This window comes from Bombina bombina, chromosome 7 (genome assembly GCF_027579735.1).
Source record: "Bombina bombina isolate aBomBom1 chromosome 7, aBomBom1.pri, whole genome shotgun sequence".
Classification (NCBI taxonomy): domain Eukaryota; kingdom Metazoa; phylum Chordata; class Amphibia; order Anura; family Bombinatoridae; genus Bombina; species Bombina bombina.
Genome location: NC_069505.1, coordinates 635890607 through 635914930, shown reverse-complemented (window position 1 = coordinate 635914930; position 24324 = coordinate 635890607). Strand labels below are relative to the sequence as shown.

The 24324-nt window shown below is 38.5% G+C and overlaps 1 protein-coding gene across 1 annotated transcript in view; it reads left to right on the top strand.

Moving 5' to 3' along the window:
* NKPD1 (NTPase KAP family P-loop domain containing 1) overlaps positions 1-24324 on the top strand; it is a 62871-nt gene that overhangs the window by 7451 nt on the left and 31096 nt on the right. The window contains exons 2-3 of the mRNA XM_053689221.1: positions 9238-9311; positions 9401-9532. Coding sequence (XP_053545196.1) covers positions 9299-9311; positions 9401-9532 — 145 coding nt within the window. The 5' untranslated portion in view covers positions 9238-9298. The remainder of the gene's footprint in view (positions 1-9237; positions 9312-9400; positions 9533-24324) is intronic.

The following is a 24324-nucleotide window of genomic DNA, read 5'->3' as shown; positions in this document are numbered from 1 at the left end:
CACGCATGTGCTAATGACACGTACAAACAATGACTGCTACATTATAATTCTATACAGAGATATGCAGTAATTAGATGTTGTTGTATACTCACGCATGCGCTAATGACAAGTACAAACAATGATTACTACATTATAGTTCTATACAGAAATATGCAGTAATTACATGATGTTGTATACACATGCATGTGCTAATGAAAAGTACAAACAATGACTACTACATTATAGTTCTATACAGAGATATGCAGTAATTAGATGTATACACACGCATGCGCTAATTACAAGTACAAACAATGACTGCTACATTATAATTCTATACAGAGATATGCAGTAATTAGATGTTGTTGTATACTCACGCATGCGCTAATGACAAGTACAAACAATGATTACTACATTATAGTTCTATACAGAAATATGCAGTAATTACATGATGTTGTATACACATGCATGTGCTAATGAAAAGTACAAACAATGACTGCTACATTATAGTTCTATACAGAGATATGCAGTAATTAAATGTTGTATACACACGCATGCGCTAATGACAAGTACAAACAATGACCACTACATTAACATTCTGTACAGAGATTTGCAATAATTAAATGTTGTTGTATACACATGCATGTGCTAATAACAAGTACAAACAAAAAATACTACATTATAGTTCTATACAGAGATATGCAGTAACTACATGTTGTTGTTTACACATGTACTTATGACATGTAAAAACAATCAGCTAGATTACGAGGCTAGAGGCTATGCGGTGCTAACAAGCAGTTTTTTCTCACCGCTCACTTTCCTACAGCTCTGGTATTACAGGTTTTTACAAACCCGGCGTTAAAAGACAAGAAGTGAGCGTTGAGCAAAATTTTGCTCATTACCGCACTCCAATACCACCGCGGCTTAAATCAGCGGTGAGCTGGTCGTACGTGCTCGTGCAAGATTTCCCCATAGGAATCAACGGGGAGAGCCGGCTGAGAAAAAGTCTAATACCTGCAAAAAAAGAAGAGTAAAACTGACTAACGCAGCCCCATTGATTCCTATGGGGAAATAAAATGTATGTCTTCACCTAACACCCTAACATGAACCCCGAGTCTAAACACCCCTAATCTTACACTTATTAACCCTAATCTGCCGCCCCCAACATCACCGACACCTACATTATATTGATTAACCCCTAATCTGCTGCTCAGGACACCGCCGCCACCTACATTATGCCTATGAACCCCTAATCTGCTGCCCCCAACATCGCTGACACCTACTTTTAATTTATTAACCCCTACTCTGCCGCCCCCAATGTCGCCGCCACCTAACTACACTTATTAACCCCTAATCTGCCGCCGCCAACGTCCCCGCCACTATAATAAAGTTATTAACCCCTAAACCTAAGTCTAACCCTAACACCCCTAACTTAAATATAATTTAAATAAATCTAAATAAAATTACTATAATTAACTACATTATTCCTATTTAAAACTAAATACTTACCTATAAAATAAACTCTAAGCTAGCTACAATCTTACTAATAGTTACATTGTAGCTAGCTTAGGGTTTATTTTTATTTTACAGGCAAGTTTGTATTTATTTTAACTAGGTAGAATAGTTATTAAATATCTATTAACTATTTAATAACTACCTAGCTAAAATAAATACAAAAGTACCTGTAAAATAAGATCTAACCTAAGTTACAATAACACCTGTGATAGACCCCTCTGTCAGTACTGGAAGGGTTAACTTTGTTCAGCTTTGAGAAACTATTTTCTGAAAACAGGTTTCCTGACATCAGCTATTGTTTACTGTAATTAAGTTTAAGTGATAAGCGTTCACATTGTTTAATCACCTCCAGAGAGCAGACTGCCAGGTGATAAGAAGGACTCCATTGTTTTCTTGTGTTTAAATTGTTTATTTGGTTAAGTAATGTAATTCTTTTGTATCATGTAAAAGGGCGCCTTCCCTCTATCTAATGTACAATACTCTTCCAACCCCCCCCCCCCCCCCCCCGTCTGGTCTCAGACCTGCATAAATCCTGGGCATATAGCCCTCAATAAAGTACATTCTGTTTCACCCTCAAGATGGTGCCTGGTCTCATGTTTGGGGGGAATTAGCTGGGTTTGTGTGTGTTGCTGGTCCCGCATTCAGGGCATCTTTCATCTGGTATTAACCCTTGGTATCCGGGTGATACCATAACAAAACCTAACACTACACTATAATTAAATACATTTACTAAATTAAATACAATTACCTAAATTAAATTAGTTTAAGTAGAACCCCCCCACTAAAATACAGAAAATAATAAACAAATTACAGATATTTAAACTAATTACACCTAATCTAATAGCCCTATCAAAATAAAGAAAAGCTCCCCCCCTAAATAAAAAAAAACCCTAGCCTAAACTAAACTACCAATAGCCCTTAAAAGGGCCTTTTGCGGGGCATTGCCCCAAAGTAATCAGCTCTTTTACCTGTAAAAAAAAATACAAACAACCCCCAACAGTAAAACCCACCACCAACACAAACAACCCCCCAAATAAAATACTATCTAAAAAAACCTATGTGTGTATACACACACATGCGCTAATGAAACGTACAAACAATGACTACTACATTATAATTCTATACAGAGATATGCAGTAATTACATGTTGTATACACACGCATGCGCTAATGACAAGTACAAACAATGACTACTACATTATAATTCTATACAGAGATATGCAGTATTTACATGTTGTTGTATACACACGCATGCTCTAATGACAAGTACAAACAATGACTACTACATTATAGTTCTATACAGAGATATGCAGTAATTAGATGTTGTTGTATACACACGCATGCGCTAATGACACGTACAAACAATGACTGCTACATTATAGTTCTATACAGAGATATGCAGTAATTACATGTTGTATACACACGCATGTGCTAATTACAAGTACAAACAATGACTGCTACATTATAGTTCTATACAGAGATATGCAGTAATAACACATGGTTGTATACACACACATGTGCAAATGACACGTACAAACAATGACTGCTACATTATAGTTCTATACAGAGGTATGCAGTAATTACATGTTGTTGTATACACACGCATGCGCTAATGGCAAGTACAAACAATGACTACTACATTATAGTTCTATACAGAGATATGCAGTAATTACATGTTGTTGTATACACACGCATGTGCTAATGGCAAGTACAAACAATGACTACTACATTATAGTTCTATACAGAGATATGCAGTAATTAGATGTATACACACGCATGTGCTAATGACACGTACAAACAATGACTGCTACATTATAATTCTATACAGAGATATGCAGTAATTAGATGTTGTTGTATACTCACGCATGCGCTAATGACAAGTACAAACAATGATTACTACATTATAGTTCTATACAGAAATATGCAGTAATTACATGATGTTGTATACACATGCATGTGCTAATGAAAAGTACAAACAATGACTACTACATTATAGTTCTATACAGAGATATGCAGTAATTAGATGTATACACACGCATGCGCTAATTACAAGTACAAACAATGACTGCTACATTATAATTCTATACAGAGATATGCAGTAATTAGATGTTGTTGTATACTCACGCATGCGCTAATGACAAGTACAAACAATGATTACTACATTATAGTTCTATACAGAAATATGCAGTAATTACATGATGTTGTATACACATGCATGTGCTAATGAAAAGTACAAACAATGACTGCTACATTATAGTTCTATACAGAGATATGCAGTAATTAAATGTTGTATACACACGCATGCGCTAATGACAAGTACAAACAATGACCACTACATTAAAATTCTGTACAGAGATTTGCAATAATTAAATGTTGTTGTATACACATGCATGTGCTAATAACAAGTACAAACAAAAAATACTACATTATAGTTCTATACAGAGATATGCAGTAACTACATGTTGTTGTTTACACATGTACTTATGACATGTAAAAACAATCAGCTAGATTACGAGGCTAGAGGCTATGCGGTGCTAACAAGCAGTTTTTTCTCACCGCTCACTTTCCTACAGCTCTGGTATTACAGGTTTTTACAAACCCGGCATTAAAAGACAAGAAGTGAGCGTTGAGCAAAATTTTGCTCATTACCGCACTCCAATACCACCGCGGCTTAAATCAGCGGTGAGCTGGTCGTACGTGCTCGTGCAAGATTTCCCCATAGGAATCAACGGGGAGAGCCGGCTGAGAAAAAGTCTAATACCTGCAAAAAAAGAAGAGTAAAACTGACTAACGCAGCCCCATTGATTCCTATGGGGAAATAAAATGTATGTCTTCACCTAACACCCTAACATGAACCCCAAGTCTAAACACCCCTAATCTTACACTTATTAACCCTAATCTGCCGCCCCCAACATCACCGACACCTACATTATATTGATTAACCCCTAATCTGCTGCTCAGGACACCGCCGCCACCTACATTATGCCTATGAACCCCTAATCTGCTGCCCCCAACATCGCTGACACCTACTTTTAATTTATTAACCCCTACTCTGCCGCCCCCAATGTCGCCGCCACCTAACTACACTTATTAACCCCTAATCTGCCGCCGCCAACGTCCCCGCCACTATAATAAAGTTATTAACCCCTAAACCTAAGTCTAACCCTAACCCTAACACCCCTAACTTAAATATAATTTAAATAAATCTAAATAAAATTACTATAATTAACTACATTATTCCTATTTAAAACTAAATACTTACCTATAAAATAAACTCTAAGCTAGCTACAATCTTACTAATAGTTACATTGTAGCTAGCTTAGGGTTTATTTTTATTTTACAGGCAAGTTTGTATTTATTTTAACTAGGTAGAATAGTTATTAAATATCTATTAACTATTTAATAACTACCTAGCTAAAATAAATACAAAAGTACCTGTAAAATAAGATCTAACCTAAGTTACAATAACACCTGTGATAGACCCCTCTGTCAGTACTGGAAGGGTTAACTTTGTTCAGCTTTGAGAAACTATTTTCTGAAAACAGGTTTCCTGACATCAGCTATTGTTTACTGTAATTAAGTTTAGGTGATAAGCGTTCACATTGTTTAATCACCTCCAGAGAGCAGACTGCCAGGTGATAAGAAGGACTCCATTGTTTTCTTGTGTTTAAATTGTTTATTTGGTTAAGTAATGTAATTCTATTGTATCATGTAAAAGGGCGCCTTCCCTCTATCTAATGTACAATACTCTTCCAACCCCCCCCCCCCCCCCCCCCCGTCTGGTCTCAGACCTGCATAAATCCTGGGCATATAGCCCTCAATAAAGTACATTCTGTTTCACCCTCAAGATGGAGCCTGGTCTCATGTTTGGGGGGAATTAGCTGGGTTTGTGTGTGTTGCTGGTCCCGCATTCAGGGCATCTTTCATCTGGTATTAACCCTTGGTATCCGGGTGATACCATAACAAAACCTAAAACTACACTATAATTAAATACATTTACTAAATTAAATACAATTACCTAAATTAAATTAAATTAGTTTAAGTAGAACCCCCCCACTAAAATACAGAAAATAATAAACAAATTACAGATATTTAAACTAATTACACCTAATCTAATAGCCCTATCAAAATAAAAAAAAGCTCCCCCCCTAAATAAAAAAAAACCCTAGCCTAAACTAAACTACCAATAGCCCTTAAAAGGGCCTTTTGCGGGGCATTGCCCCAAAGTAATCAGCTCTTTTACCTGTAAAAAAAAATACAAACAACCCCCAACAGTAAAACCCACCACCAACACAAACAACCCCCCAAATAAAATACTATCTAAAAAAACCTATGTGTGTATACACACACATGCGCTAATGAAACGTACAAACAATGACTACTACATTATAATTCTATACAGAGATATGCAGTAATTACATGTTGTATACACACGCATGCGCTAATGACAAGTACAAACAATGACTACTACATTATAATTCTATACAGAGATATGCAGTATTTACATGTTGTTGTATACACACACATGCTCTAATGACAAGTACAAACAATGACTACTACATTATAGTTCTATACAGAGATATGCAGTAATTAGATGTTGTTGTATACACACGCATGCGCTAATGACAAGTACAAACAATGACTACTACATTATAATTCTATACAGAGATATGCAGTATTTACATGTTGTTGTATACACACGCATGCTCTAATTACAAGTACAAACAATGACTACTACATTATAGTTCTATACAGAGATATGCAGTAATTACATGTTGTTGTATACACACACATACGCTAATGACAAGTACAAACAATGACTACTATATTATAATTCTATACAGAGATATGCAGTAATTCCTGGTTTCTCAACAGCCGGGCCGTGGCCCAGTACCGGGCCGGGATAGCCCTGCTGGTGGGCCCTTACCTGTCATGCCCCCACTGCACACTCTTACCCCACCGCTAACCAGGTGCAAGGAACACTGTCTCACACTGACCAAAATTTATTAAATGGTATGCAAATGTACATGATAGCCTTCCTGCCCTGCCCCAACAGGCCCCTCATCCTACAGAGCCAGGACCCCCAACATTAAGGGCCAGAGAAAGGACACCCAACCTCCAGGGCCAGACCTCACACTCCATGGCCCTCACAGCGACAGACCCCTGCCAGGGCCCCCACTAAACCCACACTTATTTACTGATAGGGCAACTGAAAACTCCAGCTTAAGGAATGCACCAAGATCCGTGGAGATACCATTTGTGGGCCCCCCTACTTGCTGGTCCCTCGGCCCAGGTCCTATTTGCCTGGCTGATCAGCCCGCCCCTGCTGCTCACTATATAGATATAGATATAGATATATATATATATATATATATATATATATATATATATATAAACTACTGGGCCCCGGACATGTCTAGCTAAAATTTACCGGGCCTTGAGGTCACTTTGGTTGAGAACCACTGCAGTAATTAGATGTTGTATACACACACATGCGCTAATGACACGTACAAACAATGACTACTACATTATAATTCTATACAGAGATATGCAGTAATTAGATGTTGTATACACACACATGCGCTAATGACACGTACAAACAATGACTACTACATTATAATTCTATACAGAGATATGCAGTAATTAGATGTTGTATACACACACATGCGCTAATGACAAGTACAAACAATGACTACTACATTATAATTCTATACAGAGATATGCAGTAATTAGATGTTATTGTATACTCACGCATGCGCTAATGACAAGTACAAACAATGACTACTACATTATAGTTCTATACAGAGATATGCAGTAATTACATGTTGTTGTATACACATGCATGCGCTAATGACAAGTACAAACAATGACTACTACATTATAATTCTATACAGAGATATGCAGTAATTAGATGTTGTGTACTCACGCATGCGCTAGTGACACGTAAAAACAGTGACTACTACATTATAGTGCTATACAGAAATATGTAGTAATTACATGTTGTTGTATACACGCATGCGCTAATTACTAGTATAAACAATGACTGCTACATTATAGTTCTATACAGAGATATGCAGTAATTAGATGCTGTTGTATACACACGCATACGCTAATGACATGTACAAACAATAACCACATTATAGTTCTATACAGAGATATGCAGTAATTACATGTTGTTGTATACACACGCATACGCTAATGAAATGTACAAACAATAACCACATTATAGTTCTATACAGAAATATGCAGTAATTAGACATGGTTATATACACGCGCATGCGCTAATGACACTTACAAAGAATGACTGCTACATTATAGTTATACAGAGATATGCAGTAATTACATGTTGTTGTCACACGCATGCGCTGATGACAAGTAAAAACAATGACTACTACATTATAATTCACATGCATGCACTAATGACACGTACAAACAATAACCACATTATAGTTCTTTACGGAGATATGCAGTAATTACATGTTGTATACACACACATGCGCTAATGACACTTACAAAGAATGACTACTACATTATACTTCTATAAAGATATATGCATTAATTAGATGTTGTTGTATACACACACATGCGCTAATGACAAGTACAATGACTACTACATTATACTTCTATAAAGAGATATGCATTAATTAGATGTTGTTGTATACACACACATGCGCTAATGACACTTACAAACAATAACTGCTACATTATAGTTCTATAAAGAGATATGCATTAATTTGATGTTGTATACACACACATGCACTAATGATACGTACAAGCAATGACTACTACATTATAGTTCTATACAGAGATATGCAGTAATTAGACATGGTTGTATACACACACATGCGCTAATGACACTTACAAAGAATGACTACTACATTATAGTTCTATACAGAGATATGCAGTAATTAGATGTTGTTGTATACACACACATGCACTAATGATACGTACAAACAATGACTACTACATTATAGTTCTATACAGAGATATGCAGTAATTAGACATGGTTGTATACACACACATGCGCTAATGACACTTACAAAGAATGACTGCTACATTATAGTTATACAGAGATATGCAGTAATTACATGTTATTGTATACACACGCATGCGCTGATAACAAGTAAAAACAATGACTGCTACATTATAATTCTATACAGAGATATGAAGTAATTAGATGTTGTATACACACGCATGCGCTGATGACAAGTTAAAACAATGACTACTACATTATAATTCTATACAGAGATATGCAGTAATTACATGTTGTATACACACGCATGCGCTGATGACAAGTAAAAACAATGACTACTACATTATAATTCTATACAGAGATATGAAGTAATTAGATGTTGTATACACACGCATGCGCTGATGACAAGTAAAAACAATGACTGCTACATTATAATTCTATACAGAGATATGAAGTAATTAGATGTTGTATACACACGCATGCGCTGATGACAAGTAAAAACAATGACTGCTACATTATAATTCTATACAGAGATATGCAGTAATTACATGTTGTATACACACGCAAACGCTAATGACACTTACAAAGAATGACTACTACATTATATTTCTATAAAGAGATATGCATTAATTAGATGTTGTTGTATGCACACGCATGCGCTAATGACACGTACAAAGAATGACTACTACATTATAGTTCTATAAAGAGATATGCATTAATTAGATGTTGTTGTATACACACACATGCGCTAATACAATTATCTTCCTTTTTTAGCTATTACATACACGTGTAAGCACTTGAGGATAACTGCGTCTACAAAGAGGTGTGGGACACAATGATACCATCAGGTACTGTCTGAATTGCCCTGTACTAGGAAGACATAGCTAAAGGTCTCCTCTGTATCACTGTGTCACCCAGCTTTGTTTATATATCTTAGGTAAACCGACTGAGGATGATATCTACTGTGCCTGTCTATCCAAGTCCCTATGTCAGATATCCACGCCAGTCACCGTTGGACTATATTCCCCATTTGGTGGCCGGGTCTATATGCTGCTGGGACGAATTATCAGTAAGTTCTTTGTTATACCTTATAACCAATGATTTTTCCCTCTATTATGTTATAGACATGACAAATAGAATATTTTACATAGTCAACAAGTTTTTTCGTCCATAAAGAACAATGTTGGTTGGGTAGACGTTTGACTAAACAAATTACTCTTTTCTTTCATGTAAGTGAGCTAGTGACGTATGGGATATACATTCCTACCAGATGGGGGCAAAGTTTCCCAAACCTCAAATGCCTATAAATACACCTCCCACCTCACTCATACCTCAGTTTTACAAACTTTGTCTCCTTAGAAGGTGGTGAAGCAAGTTGTGTTTGATTTTTTCTGTGAAAGGCGCTTCTAAGCATATTGAAGCCCAGTTCCTCTATAAGTACAGTGTTTGTCTGAGGGATGTGAAGGGAGTATTGCCTGATGATACCATGTTTGCACCTATGGGAAATCTATTCTAAGGCTCTCTGTAAATTCGGTCGCAGGGATTCTTCTGCTGCCTCCCTTTATAGATCGACATTATACTCCTCTACCTTTACCTCTGCTGATTTAGCTGTCTGCTATATACTCCTCTACCTTTACCTCTGCTGATTTAGCTGTCTGCTATATACTCCTCTACCTTTACCTCTGCTGATTTAGCTGTCTGCTATATACTCTTCTACCTTTACCTCTGCTGATTTAGCTGTCTGCTATATACTCCTCTACCTTTACCTCTGCTGATTTAGCTGTCTGCTATATACTCCTCTACCATTACCTCTGCTGATTTAGCTGTCTGCTATATACTCTTCTACCTTTGCCTCTGCTGATTTAGCTGTCTGCTATATACTCCTCTACCATTACCTCTGCTGATATAGCTGTCTGCTATATACTCCTCTACCTTTACCTCTGCTGATTTAGCTGTCTGCTATATACTCCTCTACCTTTACCTCTGCTGATTTAGCTGTCTGCTATATACTCCTCTACCTTTACCTCTGCTGATTTAGCTGTCTGCTATATACTCCTCTACCTTTACCTCTGCTGATTTAGCTGTCTGCTATATACTCCTCTACCATTACCTCTGCTGATATAGCTGTCTGCTATATACTCCTCTACCTTTACCTCTGCTGATTTAGCTGTCTGCTATATACTCCTCTACCTTTACCTCTGCTGATTTAGCTGTCTGCTATATACTCCTCTACCATTACCTCTGCTGATATAGCTGTCTGCTATATACTCCTCTACCATTACCTCTGCTGATTTAGCTGTCTGCTATATACTCTTCTACCTTTGCCTCTGCTGATATGTTTCAGTACTGGTTTAGCTGTCTGCTATATGTGGATGGGTGTCTTACACGGTAAGTATATACTTTTATTATATGACACTCTCAACTATGGATTGGGCACTTTTTAAGTAAAGTTGCTATATACTGTTTGTATACATGCCTTGAGTCAGTAATTCAGTGCTCTTTTTTAGCCACTTTATTTGTGGCTAAATATTTGTCAAGGTTGGTAGATTCTGTGAAACATACAGGTTTTTTTTGGAGCTAGTAATTTATTTATAAATTAGAATGCTTAGTATTATGTTAGCCTCATAATGTTGATAATCACATTTTATGCAGCTATAATGGAAGTATCCATTTGGCTTTATTTTGGTACATTTTGTTTTTTTGTATATACAATCAAAATTCTTACCTGCTTTTTAGAGTGATAGGTGTATTAGAAATCCTCTTCAGCTTTGCATGCTGTGCATGTGATGATGCTATTTATGTCATAGGGTGACGTGTCATCATTGTGTGCCATTTTTCTGGCGCCAAAAATTTCCAGCCAAAATTGTTGTTATAAGCTCCGCCCCCAGCTCATTCAGTGTTCTTAGTAAACACTTACGCCTAGATTTAGAGTTTTGTCGGCTTTTTTCTGGCCGCACCTTTTAAATACCTCTGTTATTGAGAGTTCACAGAATGGCTGCGTTAGGCTCCAAAAAGGGAGCGTACAGGCATATTTACCGCCACTGCAACTCTCGATACCAGAGTTGCTTACGGACGCGGCCAGCTTCAAAAACGTGCTCGTGCACGATTCCCCCATAGAAAACAATGGGGCTGTTTGAGCTGAAAAAAAACCTAACACCTGCAAAAAAGCCGCGTTCAGCTCCTAACGCAGCCCCATTGTTTCCTATGGGGAAACACTTCCTACGTCTGCACCTAACACTCTAACATGCACCCCGAGTCTAAACACCCCTAACCTTACACTTATTAACCCCTAATCTGACGCCCCCGACATCGCTGACCCCGGCATATTATTTTTAACCCCTAATCTGCCGCTCCGTACCCCCCCGCCACCTACATTATCCCTATGTACCCCTAATCTGCTGCCCTAACATCGCCGACCCCTATATTATATTTATTAACCCCTAATCTGCCGCCCCCAACGTCGCCTCCACCTAACTACACTTATTAACCCCTAATCTACCGACCGGACCTGAGCGCTACTATAATAAATGTATTAACCCCTAATCCGCCTCACTCCCGCCTCAATAACCCTATAATAAAGAGTATTAACCCCTAATCTGCCCTCCCTAACATTGCCGACACCTAACTTCAAGTATTAACCCCTAATCTGCCGACAGGAGCTCACCGCTACTCTAATAAATTTATTAACCCCTAAAGCTAAGTCTAACTTTAACCCTAACACCCCCCTAAATTAAATATAATTTAAATCTAACAAAATAAATTAACTCTTATTAAATAAATTATTCCTATTTAAAGCTAAATACTTACCTGTAAAATAAACCCTAATATAGCTACAATATAAATTATAATTATATTATAGCTATTTTAGGATTTATATTTATTTTACAGGTAACTTTGTATTTATTTTAACCAGGTACAATAGCTATTAAATAGTTAAGAACTATTTAATAGCTAAAATAGTTAAAATAATTACAAAATTACCTGTAAAATAAATCCTAACCTAAGTTACAATTAAACCTAACACTACACTATCAATAAATTAATTAAATAAAATACCTACAATTATCTACAATTAAACCTAACACTACACTATCAATAAATTAATTAAATACAATTCCTACAAATAAATACAATTAAATAAACTAACTAAAGTACAAAAAATAAAAAAGAACTAAGTTACAAAAAATAAAAAAATATTTACAAACATTAGAAAAAAATTACAACAATTTTAAACTAATTACACCTACTCTAAGCCCCCTAATAAAATAACAAAGACCCCCAAAATAAAAAAATGCCCTACCCTATTCTAAATTACAAAAGTTCAAAGCTCTTTTACCTTACCAGCCCTGAACCGGGCCCTTTTCGGGGCATGCCCCAAAGAATTCAGCTCTTTTGCCTGTAAAAAAACACATACAATACCCCCCCCCCAACATTACAACCCACCACCCACATACCCCTAATCTAACCCAAACCCCCCTTAAATAAACCTAACACTAAGCCCCTGAAGATCTTCCTACCTTATCTTCACCATACCAGGTTCACCGATCGGTCCTCGGAAGTGTTGATCCAAGCCCAAGCAGGGGGCTGAAGAGTGACGTCCATCCTCGGGCTGAAGTCTGGATCCAAGCGGCGGCTGAAGAAATCCATCATCGGGCCGAAGTCGGAAGTCCATCATCGGGATGAAGTCTTCTATCAAGCCGCATCTTCAATCTTCTTTCTTCTGGAGCGGAGCGGAGCCATCTTCTTCCAAGCTGACGCGGAACATCCTCTTCAACTGACGCCTACTAGCCGAATGATGGTTCCTTTAAATGACGTCATCCAAGATGGCGTCCCTCGAATTCCAATTGGCTGATAGGATTCTATCAGTCAATCGGAATTAAGGTAGGAATATTCTGATTGGCTGATGGAATCAGCCAATCAGAATCAAGTTCAATCCGATTGGCCGATCCGATCAGCCAATCAGATTGAGCTCGCATTCTATTGGCTGATCGGAACAGCCAATAGAATGCAAGCTCAATCTGATTGGCTGATCGGATCAGCCAATCGGATTGAACTTGATTCTGATTGGCTGATTCCATCAGCCAATCAGAATATTCCTACCTTAATTCCGATTGGCTGATAGAATCCTATCAGCCAATCGGAATTCGAGGGACGCCATCTTGGATGACATCATTTAAAGGAACCGTCATTGGGCTAGTAGGCGTCGATTGAAGAGGATGTTCCGTGTCGGCTTGGAAGAAGATGGCTCCGCTCCGCTCCAGAAGAAAGAAGATTGAAGATGCGGCTTGATAGAAGACTTCATCCCGATGATGGACTTCCGACTTCGGCCCGATGATGGATTTCTTCAGCCGCCGCTTGGATCCAGACTTCAGCCCGAGGATGGACGTCACTCTTCAGCCCCCCGCTTGGGCTTGGATCAACACTTCCGAGGACCGATCGGTGAACCTGGTATGGTGAAGATAAGGTAGGAAGATCTTCAGGGGCTTAGTGTTAGGTTTATTTAAGGGGGGTTTGGGTTAGATTAGGGGTATGTGGGTGGTGGGTTGTAATGTTGGGGGGGGGGGGTATTGTATGTGTTTTTTTTACAGGCAAAAGAGCTGAATTCTTTGGGGCATGCCCCGCAAAGGGCCCTGTTCAGGGCTGGTAAGGTAAAAGAGCTTTGAACTTTTTTAATTTAGAATAGGGTAGGGCATTTTTTTATTTTGGGGGGCTTTGTTATTTTATTAGGGGGCTTAGAGTAGGTGTAATTAGTTTAAAATTGTTGTAATATTTTTCTAATGTTTGTAAATATTTTTTTATTTTTTGTAACTTAGTTCTTTTTTATTTTTTGTACTTTAGTTAGTTTATTTAATTGTAGTTTTTTATAGGTATTGTATTTAATTCATTTATTGATAGTGTAGTGTTAGGTTTAATTGTAGGTAATTGTAGGTATTTTATTTAATTTATTTATTGATAGTGTAGTGTTAGGTTTAATTGTAGATAATTGTAGATATTGTATTCAATTAATTTATAGATAGTGTAGTGTTAGGTTTAATTGTAACTTAGGTTAGGATTTATTTTACAGGTAATTTTGTAATTATTTTAACTATTTTAGCTATTAAATAGTTCTTAACTATTTAATAGCTATTGTACCTGGTTAAAATAAATACAAAGTTGCCTGTAAAATAAATATTAATCCTAAAATAGCTATAATATAATTATAATTTATATTGTAGCTATATTAGGATTTATTTTACAGGTAAGTATTTAGATTTAAATAGGAATAATTTATTTAATAAGAGTTAATTTATTTCATTAGAATAAAATTATATTTAACTTAGGGGGGTGTTAGGGTTAGGGTTAAAATTAGCTTTAGGGGTTAAAAAATTTATTAGAGTAGCGGTGAGCTCCGATCGGCAGATTAGGGGTTAATACTTGAAGTTAGGTGTCGGCGATGTTAGGGAGGGCAGATTAGGGGTTAATACTATTTATTATAGGGTTATTGAGGCGGGAGTGAGGCGGATTAGGGGTTAATAACTTTATTATAGTAGCGGTGAGATCCGCTCGGCAGATTAGGGGTTAATAAGTGTAGGCAGGTGGAGGCGACATTGAGGGGGGCAGATTAGGGGTTAATAAATATAATATAGGGGTCGGCGGTGTTAGGGGCAGCAGATTAGGGGTACATAAGTATAACGTAGGTGGCGGTCGGCAGATTAGGGGTTAAATAAATTTAATTGAGTGGCGGCGATGTGGGGGGACCTCGGTTTAGGGGTACATGGGTAGTTTATGGGTGTTAGTGTACTTTAGAGCACAGTAGTTAAGAGCTTTATAAACCGGCGTTAGCCCAGAAAGCTCTTAACTACTGACTTTTTTCTGCGGCTGGAGTTTTGTCGTTAGAATTCTAACGCTCACTTCAGCCACGACTCTAAAGTTAGAAAGATCCCATTGAAAAGATAGGATACGCAATTGACGTAAGGGGATCTGCGGTATGGAAAAGTTGCGGCTGGAAAGTGAGCGTTAGACCCTTTCCTGACTGACTCCAAATACCGGCGGTAGCCTAAAACCAGCGTTAGGAGCCTCTAACGCTGGTTTTGACGGCTACCGCCAAATTCTAAATCTAGGCCTTAGAGAGCTTTCATGCAGTATTTTATGAATCAGTTTTCTTTTCTATAATTTTTTTTGCTCTGTTTCCCATTCTCTCAAGCCTTTTATATATATATATATATATATATATATATATATATATATATATATATATATATATATGTATATCATATATAGGAGCATGGATATAAATTTGCAGAATTAATTTATTTTTATTTTTTCCTAATTTTGTTTTTTTGCAATTATGTCTCAAACTGAACCTGCCTCTGATGTTACCATAGGATTTGAGCTACCTAAACAGGTATTTAACAAAGCTAAGTATGCATGTTGTTATTAAGCTGATCTAAATTATTGAGCTCTATTATGTGGCTCTTGTTTAACAAATTGTTAAATATATCTATGAGTACAAATATACACACTGTTATTCCATCTCAGTCTAAATATACATAACATTACTGCAGAAATGTAAGAGTTTATTGCTACAGCTATAGAGAAAGCAATGACTCCTATTTTGCCTTCAAATAAATGTAAAAGGTTTTTGAAATATTTTCCTAAACTTAGTGAATTAAGTTCTGACCTTCAGCATACTGACGTATCCTCTACTGATAGGGTCTCCTCTGATTCAGAGAATGCCACGTCAGAGACTGATATAGACAAATCTTTTTTATTTAAATTAGAATATATTCGTTCTCTGTTAAAAGGAAGTTTTGTTTACTTTGGGTATTGACAAGTCTAAATCTCCTGATAATAGAGCTAGTAATTGTCTAAATTCTGTATTTAAGACTACTGTTATTACTCCTGAAGTATTTCCTATTCCTGACACTATCTCTAATGTGATTGCTAAAGAATGGTCTAAGCCTGGTACCTCTTTTAACCCTTCTTCTAGGTTTAAGAAATTCTATCCTTTACCTGTAATCAAGGTTCCTTTGGATAGGAAGATTGAATCTTATCTAAGAAGGGCACATTTACATTCTGGCTATATTCCTAGACCTGCTATATCTATGGCTGATGTTGCTGCTGCTTCTACTTTTTTGGTTGGACAGTTTAGCACAGCAGTTGTCTTTAGATTCTGAATTACCTAACATTATTGTTTTACTTCAACCTACAAATCATTTTATTTGTGCTGCTATATTTGATGTTAGGAAGATCAATGTCAAATCCATGTCTTTAGCCATTCTAACTAGAAGAGCTTTATGGCTTAAATCTTGGAATGCTGACATGGTGTTTAAAACTAGATTATTATCTCTCTCTTTTCAAGGTCAAAATCTCTTTGGTTCACAATTGGATTCTATTATCTCCACTGTTACTGGGTGGTAAGGGAGTTTTTCTGCCCCAAGACAAGAAATCTAAGGGTAAATTTAAAGCTCCCAATCGTTTTCGTTCCTTTTGTCAGAATAGAGAACAGAAAACCTCTCCTTTCCCTAAGGCCTCTGGCTCTAATTGGAGACCATCTCCAAATTGGAATAAATCCAAGCCTTATAAGAAACCAAATCCTGCCCCTAAACCTATAAGAAGGTGCGTCCCTCAAGCCAGTTCTTCTGGTAGGGGGCAGACTAAACTTATTTCAAAGAGTTTGGACAGCCTCTGTCCAAAATCAGTGGATTCAGAATATCATTTCTTAGGGGTGTCGAATAGGATTTAAAATAAGACTTCCTTTGGGAAAATTCTTTCTTACCCATGTAACAAAAAAAAACAGTAAAGGCTCAAGTCTTTCTGAAATGTGTTTCAGATCTAGAACTTTCAGGGGTAATTTTCCCAGGTCCACAGCAGGAACAAGGATTGGGGTTTTTATTCAAATCTATTCATTGTACCTATGAAGGAAAATTCTTTCAGACCTATTTTGGATCTGAAAACTTTAAATGGTTTTGTAAGAGTCCCAACTTTCAATATGGTGACTATAAAGACTATTCTGCCTTTTGTTCAGCAAGGTCACTTCATGTCCACAATAGAATTACAGGACGCTTACCTTCACAATCCGATTCATCCAGACCACTATAGTTTTCTGAAAGTCTCTTTTTTAAACAAGCATTACCAATTTTTCGCTCCTCCGTTTGGCCTTGCAACAGCACCAAGAATATTCTTAATAGTTTTAGGTGCCTTTCTATCTGTAATCAGAGAGCATGGTATTGCAGTGTTTCCTTATTTGGACAATATCTTGGTACTAGCTCAATAGATTTCCAGATAGATTCAGTGTCCATGACTCTATCCCTAACAGAAAAGAGACGTTTGAGATTGGTTTTAGCTTGTCTAAACCTTCAGTCTCTTATCATTCGCTTCAGTGGCTATGTGCATGGAAGTTGTAGGTCTCATGATTGCAGCATCGGACGCGATCCTTTTTGCTTGTTTTCATATGAGACCTCTACAGTTTTGCATGTTGCACCAATGGTGCATGGATTATACTCAGTTATCACAACTGATTTACTTAAATCCCAATTCTCCATTCTCTCTGACTTGGGGTTATACCATCACCTTATTGTTTAAGGGGCCTCCTATGTTTGTCCTACCTGGACTGTGATCACAACAGATGCACGTCTCTCAGGTTGGGGAGCTGTTTGGGGGTCTCTAACAGCACAAGGAGTTTGGAATTCTCGAGAGGCGAGGTTACAAATCTATATCTTAGAACTCTGTGCTATTTTAAGAGCTCTTAAGGCCTGGCCTCTATTAAAGAGAGAATCGTATATTCGGTTTCAAACAGACAATGTCACAACAGTGGCATATGTCAATCATCAAGGGAGGACTCACAGTCCCCTAGCAATAAAATAAGTATCTCTAATACTTTCTTGGGCGGAATCCAATTCTTGTCTAATCACTGCGATTCATATACCAGGTGTAGACAATTTGGAAGCGCATTATCTCAGCCGTTAGATTCTACATCAGGGGAGTAGTCTCTCCATCCAGATGTGTTCTATCAGATTGTGCAGATGTGGGGGTCTATTTATCAAAGCGCGAACTGAAAATACGCTTGAATTCCACATCGGATTTGTTTCGAGATTGATCCGCCGTAGTTATCAAAGCGTCAAGATCAGCAAATGTTGATATTTGTGACGTAACATACGATCTCAATCCGACTCAGATCGATGCTTGTGTCATTACAGATGTTCCGAATACACATTCGACTCTATTTGACCCTTTTCCCAATTTATCAAACATTTAACAGGTACGTTTGCAGCTATTCTGACGCAGCGTACCTGGTTTTCAAACCGCCACCCTTGAGGCCGCGGATGCCACAGAAATCAATGGGAGGCTGAAAGCACCGAAAGCTTATGTTCTATGCTGCAATAGAATGAAGTATATTACATTGATTTCTATGGTTGAAAAAAAGTTATGTTTATACCTAACACCCTAACATAAACCCCAAATCTAAACACCCCTAATGTGCTGCCCCCGACATCGCCGACAAAAATAAAATGTATTAACCCCTATCCCACCCCTCCCCAACACTGCCGCCACTAAATAAACTTATTAACCCCTAAACCTCTGGCCTCCCACATCACCACCATTAACTAAATCTATTAACCCCTAAACCTAAAAACCTCATAACTTTAAATTAAAATTACAAGATCCCTATCTTAATATAAATTAAAACTTATCTGTAAAATTAAAATAAACTAATTTTAATCTATAAATTAACATACCCTATTATACTAAAATTAAATTAAACTACCAATTAAATAAACTAAATTACATATTAAAAAACCTAGCACTACTAAAAATATTTAAATATACAATTAAACATTATTACAAAGTACTAATTTACAAAAAACAAACAAACACTAAGTTACAAAAAAATAACAAACACTAAATTACGAAAAATAACAAACAAAATTATCCAAAATATTTTTTTACACCTAATCTAATAGCCCTATCAAAATAAAAAGCCTCCCCCCCCCCCAAAAAAAAAAACCCTAGCCTACAATAAACTACCAAGGGCCTTTTGTGGGACATTGCCCAAAAAGTTATCAGCTTATCTATTACCTGTAAAAAAAATACAAAGACCCCCCCAACATTAAAACCCACCACCCAACCAACACCCCCCATATAAAAACCCTAACTCTAGAAAAAAACCTAAGCTACCCATTGCCCTGAAAAGGGTATTTGTATGGGCATTGCCCTTAAAAGGGCATTCAGCTCTTTAAAGAAAAGCCCAAACCATAATCTATAAAAAAAAAACACCAAATTTTTTAAAAAAAAATCCTTACACTAACCCCCGAAGATCCACTTACAGTTCTGAAGTCCCGACATCCAGGCAGAGAAGTCTTCATCCAGGTGGCAATGCCTTCATCAATCCAAGCAGCAAAGTCTTCATCCAAGCGGCATCTTCTATCTATATCCCTGCGGCACGGAGCCGCCTTAAACTAAAGCTTCAATGCAAGGGATGCGATTCAAGATGGAGTCCCTTGCATTCCTATTGGCTGATTTGAGTGTTAAATTCAAATCAGCCAATAGGAGGTGAGCTTCTGAAATCCTATTGGCTGTTCAAATCAGCAAATAGGATGACAGCTACAGAAATTCTATTGGCTGTTCAAATCAGTCAATAGGATGAGAGCTACTGAAATTCTATTGGCTGATTTGAACAGCCAATAGAATTTCAGTAGCCCTCATCCTATTGGCTGATTTGAACAACCAATAGGATTTCAGAAGCTCGCCTCCTATTGGCTGATTTGAATTTAACACTCAAATCAGCCAATAGGAATGCAAGGGACTCCATTTTGAATCGCATCCCTTGCATTGAAGCTTCAGTTTACATCGGCGACCATAAGAAAAGGAGCTCCATGTCGGATGGCTTCAGGATGGACCCGCTCCGTGCCGCCGGGATGAAGATAGAAGATGCCGCTTGGATGAAGACTTCGCTGCTTGGATGGATGAAGACATCGCCGCCTGGATGAAGACTTCTGCCACCTGGATGAAGACTTCTCCGGCTAGATGTCGGGACTTCAGAACTGTAAGTGGATCTTCGGGGGTTAGTGTTAGGATTTTTTTAAAAATGTTGGGGTGTTTTTTATTTTTAGAGATTAGGGTTTGGGCTTTTCGTTAAAGAGCTGAATGCCCTTTTAAAGGCAAGGCAATAGAGCTGAATGCCCTTTTAAAGGCAAGGCAATAGAGCTGAATGCCCTTTTAAGGGCAATGCCCATACAAGTGCCCTTTTCAGGGCAATGGGTAGCTTAGGTTTTTTTTAAAGTTAGGGTTTGTATTTGGGGGGTTGGTTGCAGGGAAAGGCAAGGTGTCCGTACACAGACACTGGTGCCGTGACTAGCCCTTGCAGTGTCCTCCACAACCTTAGTATATCTTTTCTTTCTGATTAAATAATATGTAGTGTGAATAAAGTTAGTGGCTTGTCAAGAGACTGCTAGCGATATTGGGTGATACGTTATGGAAAAAATAAAGCCTGAGTGAAATACTGGATGTGTATCTGCATCTGTATAATAACACCCAGCTCTATATAATGACACAGTAGTGACACTGGCACATGCGTATAGCCAGACAAGGGCTGGTTATAGGGTCAGTGGTATCTGCATCAGTACAATAACACCCAGCACTATATAATGACACAGTAGTGACACTGGCACATGGGTATAGCCAGAGGAGGGCTGGTTATAGGATCAGTGGTATCTGCATCAGTATATTAACACCCAGCGCTATATAATGACACAGTAGTGACACTGGCACATGGGTATAGCCAGAGGAGGGCTGGTTATAGGCTCAGTGGTATCTGCATCAGTATAATAACACCCAGCACTATATAATGACACAGTAGTGACACTGGCACATGGGTATAGCCAGAGGAGGGCTTGTTATAGAATCAGTGGTATCTGCATCAGCATAATAACACCCAACATTATATAATGACACAGTAGTAACACTGGCACATGGGTATAGCCAGAGGAGGGCTTGTTATAGAATCAGTGGTATCTGGATCAGTATAATAACACCCAGCACTATATAATGACACAGTAGTGACAATGACACATGGGTATAGACAGACAAGGGCTGGCTATAGAATCAGTGGTATCTGCATCAGTATAATAACACCCAGCACTATATAATGACACAGTAGTGACACTGGCACATGGGTATAGCCAGAGGAGGGCTGGTTATAGGATCAGTGGTATCTGCAGCAGTATAATAACACCCAGCACTATATAATGACACAGTAGTGACACTGGCACATGGGTATAGCCAGAGGAGGGCTGGTTATAGGATCAGTGGTATCTGCATCAGTATATTAACACCCAGCACTATATAATGACACAGTAGTGACACTGGCACATGGGTATAGCCAGAGGAGGGCTGGTTATAGGATCAGTGGTATCTGCATCAGTATAATAACACCCAGTGCTATATAATGACACAGTAGTGACACTGGCACATGCGTATAGACAGACAAGGGCTGGTTATAGGGTCAGTGGTATCTGCATCAGTATAATAACACCCAGCACTATATAATGACACAGTAGTGACACTGGCACATGGGTATAGCCAGACAAGGGCTGGTTATAGGATCAGTGGTATCTGCATCAGTATAATAACACCCAGCTCTATACAAAGACACAGTAGTGACACTGGCACATGCGTATAGCCAGACAAGGGCTGGTTATAGGGTCAGTGGTATCTGCATCAGTATAATAACACCCAGCACTATATAATGACACAGTAGTGACACTGGCACATGGGTATAGCCAGACAAGGGCTGGTTATAGGATCAGTGGTATCTGCATCAGTATAACACCCAGCGCTATATAATGACACAGTGGTGATACTAGCTCATGGGTATAGCCAGAGGTGGGCTGGTTATAGGATCAGTGGTATCTGCATCAGTATAATAACACCCAGCGCTATATAATGACACAGTAGTGACAGTGGCACATGGGTATAGCCAGATGAGGGCTGGTTATAGGGTCAGTGGTATCTGCATCAGTATAATAACACCCAGCGCTATATAATGACACAGTAGTGACACTGGCACATGGGTATAGCCAGAGGAGGGCTGGTTATAGGGTCAGTGGTATATGCATCAGTATAATAACACCCAGCACTATATAATGACACAGTAGTGACAGTGGCACATGGGTATAGCCAGATGAGGGCTGGTTATAGGATCAGTGGTATCTACATCAGTATAATAACACCCGGTGCTATATAATGACACAGTAGTGACACTGGCACATGGGTATAGCCAGACAAGGGCTGGTTATAGGGTCAGTGGTATCTGCATCAGTATAATAACACCCAGCGCTATATAATGACACAGTAGTGACACTGGCTCATGGGTATAGCCAGAGGAGGGCTGGTTATAGGGTCAGTGGTATATGCATCAGTATAATAACACCCAGCACTATATAATGACACAGTAGTGACAGTGGCACATGGGTATAGCCAGAGGAGGGCTTGTTATAGAATCAGTGGTATCTGCATCAGCATAATAACACCCAACATTATATAATGACACAGTAGTAACACTGGCACATGGGTATAGCCAGAGGAGGGCTTGTTATAGAATCAGTGGTATCTGGATCAGTATAATAACACCCAGCACTATATAATGACACAGTAGTGACAATGACACATGGGTATAGACAGACAAGGGCTGGCTATAGAATCAGTGGTATCTGCATCAGTATAATAACACCCAGCACTATATAATGACACAGTAGTGACACTGGCACATGGGTATAGCCAGAGGAGGGCTGGTTATAGGATCAGTGGTATCTGCATCAGTATAATAACACCCAGCACTATATAATGACACAGTAGTGACACTGGCACATGGGTATAGCCAGAGGAGGGCTGGTTATAGGATCAGTGGTATCTGCATCAGTATATTAACACCCAGCACTATATAATGACACAGTAGTGACACTGGCACATGGGTATAGCCAGAGGAGGGCTGGTTATAGGATCAGTGGTATCTGCATCAGTATAATAACACCCAGTGCTATATAATGACACAGTAGTGACACTGGCACATGCGTATAGACAGACAAGGGCTGGTTATAGGGTCAGTGGTATCTGCATCAGTATAATAACACCCAGCACTATATAATGACACAGTAGTGACACTGGCACATGGGTATAGCCAGACAAGGGCTGGTTATAGGATCAGTGGTATCTGCATCAGTATAATAACACCCAGCTCTATACAAAGACACAGTAGTGACACTGGCACATGCGTATAGCCAGACAAGGGCTGGTTATAGGGTCAGTGGTATCTGCATCAGTATAATAACACCCAGCACTATATAATGACACAGTAGTGACACTGGCACATGGGTATAGCCAGACAAGGGCTGGTTATAGGATCAGTGGTATCTGCATCAGTATAACACCCAGCGCTATATAATGACACAGTGGTGATACTAGCTCATGGGTATAGCCAGAGGTGGGCTGGTTATAGGATCAGTGGTATCTGCATCAGTATAATAACACCCAGCGCTATATAATGACACAGTAGTGACAGTGGCACATGGGTATAGCCAGATGAGGGCTGGTTATAGGGTCAGTGGTATCTGCATCAGTATAATAACACCCAGCGCTATATAATGACACAGTAGTGACACTGGCACATGGGTATAGCCAGAGGAGGGCTGGTTATAGGGTCAGTGGTATATGCATCAGTATAATAACACCCAGCACTATATAATGACACAGTAGTGACAGTGGCACATGGGTATAGCCAGATGAGGGCTGGTTATAGGATCAGTGGTATCTACATCAGTATAATAACACCCGGTGCTATATAATGACACAGTAGTGACACTGGCACATGGGTATAGCCAGACA